The sequence below is a fragment of the Galeopterus variegatus genome, unplaced genomic scaffold (assembly GCF_000696425.1).
Source record: "Galeopterus variegatus unplaced genomic scaffold, G_variegatus-3.0.2 Scaffold982, whole genome shotgun sequence".
In the NCBI taxonomy this organism is placed as follows: Eukaryota; Metazoa; Chordata; class Mammalia; order Dermoptera; family Cynocephalidae; genus Galeopterus; species Galeopterus variegatus.
The window spans coordinates 94,749-97,773 of record NW_007727093.1 but is presented as its reverse complement, the minus strand read 5'-3'; the positions used below and the strand labels follow the sequence as shown (position 1 = coordinate 97,773).

Genomic DNA, 3,025 nt, shown 5'->3' with positions numbered 1-3,025 from the left:
AATGCTGTGTTGAATGTCATGAGGGTGCATAAGACATTCAATTGGTCCCCGGATTGTGGTGCTGTAAGCCACTGCAGGAACTTCTGGCTACTGCCCCAGGATGGACAGAGCTGAAAGGTGCATTACTCTCACTCTCACAATGAAAAAGAGCCACATTAACTCCAAGTTCTCAACTTTTTCATAACTTGCCAGAGGGCTGAGGTCACAAAGCAACCAAAATCTACAGATTCAAAGAGAGAAGAGACACGATTAATCTATTTGCTGGGATCAAAATTAAATGAAATCAGTAATTCTCATAAGTCCTAGGTATTTCCAGACATTCAGACACCCACGCACACATTTAATTCTATGTGCTTCTGCACTTAGAATTTAGAGTAGAGTTCAGACTAGGATATGGTACGGTCAGTGTAAATTCTATTGGACGGTACCATAAGAAATTGATGATTGTTTTCTACCCATAAAAGGCAATTTCTTATGGTTCAACTTAATGCATCGCTATTCAAAAATAATGGCTAGTGTTTTAAAGCTACTATTAAAAATCACATTACTGAATTAGACTAAAATTATTTGAAAGCATAAGAAAATAAAAAGTATGTGAAAACAGATGTTTATTACAGAAAAATCTTGTTCTTGATAAATTTACATATAATAAATTCTCGTGACATTTGATTCCAAAATGTAGTTATGAACTAGCTTGACATAATAATTTAAAGTAAAATATAGACATAAGGGCAATTTAAACATTGCTATTAATTTATATAAGTCAATTCAAGGTCAGTGACTGGAGGGCTGTATTAAAAAAAATCTGAGTCAAAAAATCTTCAGGAAGCAACCCTGTACCTATGTACATTTGAAGATCAAGGGGTAAAAAGCCACTCTGATAAACACTGTTAAACAAAGGATGTATAACATCCATCACACGTCTGTTTCAAAAACAGCATGTTTCCAAAATTATACATTTCTTTACAAATAAACATTATAGTACTGATAACTATAGAGACACCATCAGTATGAATTCCAGAAATGCTGCTAACTTTCACAAGGCATCCCTGAGCCTCATCTAGAGGCATCACTCTAGTCTTGGGGCTTTAAGAACATCTTCTTTGTTTTAATCTGTTTTATGTCTCCATTTTCATCTTCTTCATAATTAGCACGGTCTCTCTTCTTGGCATATTTTTTTCCGATTGTCCCCACCAAGGTTTCATATCTTCTAGCCAGTTAAGATAATATATAGCACAAGTTTAACTACAAATAAAAAAGGAGAACTCAAGACTTGTCAAGAATATCAAACCAAATAAGCAACTTTCATAAGAAAAATAAAAACTAGAATTAAAAGAAACTCTTACTTAAAAATTTATGAACTTCTCTAAGAATGATTAAATTTTTTGCCATTTTTGTTTTTGCATTATCCTACATAAATTGAGGTACACATTTAAAAAAAATTTTTTTTAAAAAAAAATTTTGTTTTTTCCTTTCTTTGAGGTATGCATTTTTAAATACATATTGGAAGCAGCCCTGGAAATGAGCCCTCAGCTGCCAGCTTGTGATAAGTATGAATCCACTATAAGCCACGTGAGAGATGGCAGATTACAGTGCTGGGCACTCCCTGTAAAGCTATGGCAGACTAGGGCTAAGGGCAGTGGCTGTGGGGGTGTCAGTGAATGTGAGGCTCAGATTAAGAAGCTGTTCCTGGGTAACCGTTACCTTCTAGCCATTTCTTCATCTGACACATCAAGCTCCACTGTTTCATCTTCAGCTTCTTCTGCTTTGTTCTTAGCATTCATCAGAAGCATTAATTTCTGAAAAATACACCAATGCTGACCATCAGGGCTAGAAAAGTCTTGTGGAAATAACTGGTGTCAAACTTATTTGAAAGTAGAGAAACTGAAGTTACAGAATCTAGTGTGGACTAGTCAAAATATATAAGGGTTTCTCTGTCATACTTTAAACCACAATGTGCTAACAGAGATCAGCTCTGAATAAAAAGAAAAAAAAAAAAAAAAAAAAAAAAAAAACCTAGTAAGACAAAGCCCCACTAGATTATATTTAGTGTCAAAGAATTTAAGCTATTTTAGACCATAAATCTTATTTTTAGCCACTTATATCTAAAGTGGGAATGCTGCTAACCCACTGCAGTGAGATGGGGAAAGAAAAATAAACTTTCAGATTTCCTCTGAACTTCCCATCTTTCAGCCAAATGGAAGAAGTATCAGTTAACAGTAATTGTGTATGCATCTTTTGGTGGCAGTGGTGGGTGAGGTTGGGGGAGGGGGCAGCTGATTAATAAGCATTGGAACTGGAGGGCTGGCTCTGGTATAAAGGAGGGAATCTGCACCTGGGCCTCTGGGCCTCATCTGCTCCCTGCCCAGCAAACTTTAGGCTGAATAATGGATCCTACACAATGCCCACGTGCCATGGGTCTCTCCTCCATCTTTTTTTCTCTCCCATTAACCTTTAAAGGATAATTATCCTCCGGCAGATTTAGAAAAAAAAAAACAAAATGTATAATACCTTCTTTATAGCAAAGGGAGGAAGAGGAGGGAAGGCAGATGAGAAACCAGTCTCAATTAGTTTTTTTCCCAAAGTTTAAAGGACCAGTAACAAAACGGTTTAAAACCTTTATCCAGAGAGAAGGTACTCGGTGTTACAGAATCCAGTAATTGGGTCCATTTTCTAGTAACCTCCCACATCAAATCCCGAGGGCCGCGGCGCCTCCCATCGCACTGCACCAGATGTCCTTCGAAGCGCCTGCCTTCCCACAACCTATTCTTTGGACACTGCATTCCCATACTAACAGCATTTTTTCCTTTCTTTTTATCCCATGGCTCCTTTTCTTCCCAATCTAAAGCTTAACACAGGCCAAAGCAAGAAAAATACATTTTAAAAACAACACTTTGTATAGAGTAAATATAACACCTTAAGACATACACCTCCCCTCCTGCCCCCCCCCCCCCCCGGCAAAAAAAATGGAAAAAGGAAATACCAACCTATAATCTGCAAATAAATGCTAGCAATTGGCTTAGTA

The 3,025-nt window shown here is 37.1% G+C and overlaps 1 protein-coding gene across 1 annotated transcript in view; it reads right to left on the bottom strand.

The window, feature by feature from the left end:
• Window positions 1-591: 591 nt before the first annotated feature.
• The window catches only part of MPHOSPH6 (M-phase phosphoprotein 6), a 16,730-nt gene continuing 14,296 nt past the window's right edge, over window positions 592-3,025 (bottom strand). The window contains exons 4-5 of the mRNA XM_008573997.1: window positions 1,705-1,799; window positions 592-1,207 (exon numbers count right to left, since the gene is read on the bottom strand). Of these exons, the coding sequence (XP_008572219.1) occupies window positions 1,075-1,207; window positions 1,705-1,799 (228 nt within the window). The 3' untranslated portion in view covers window positions 592-1,074. The remainder of the gene's footprint in view (window positions 1,208-1,704; window positions 1,800-3,025) is intronic.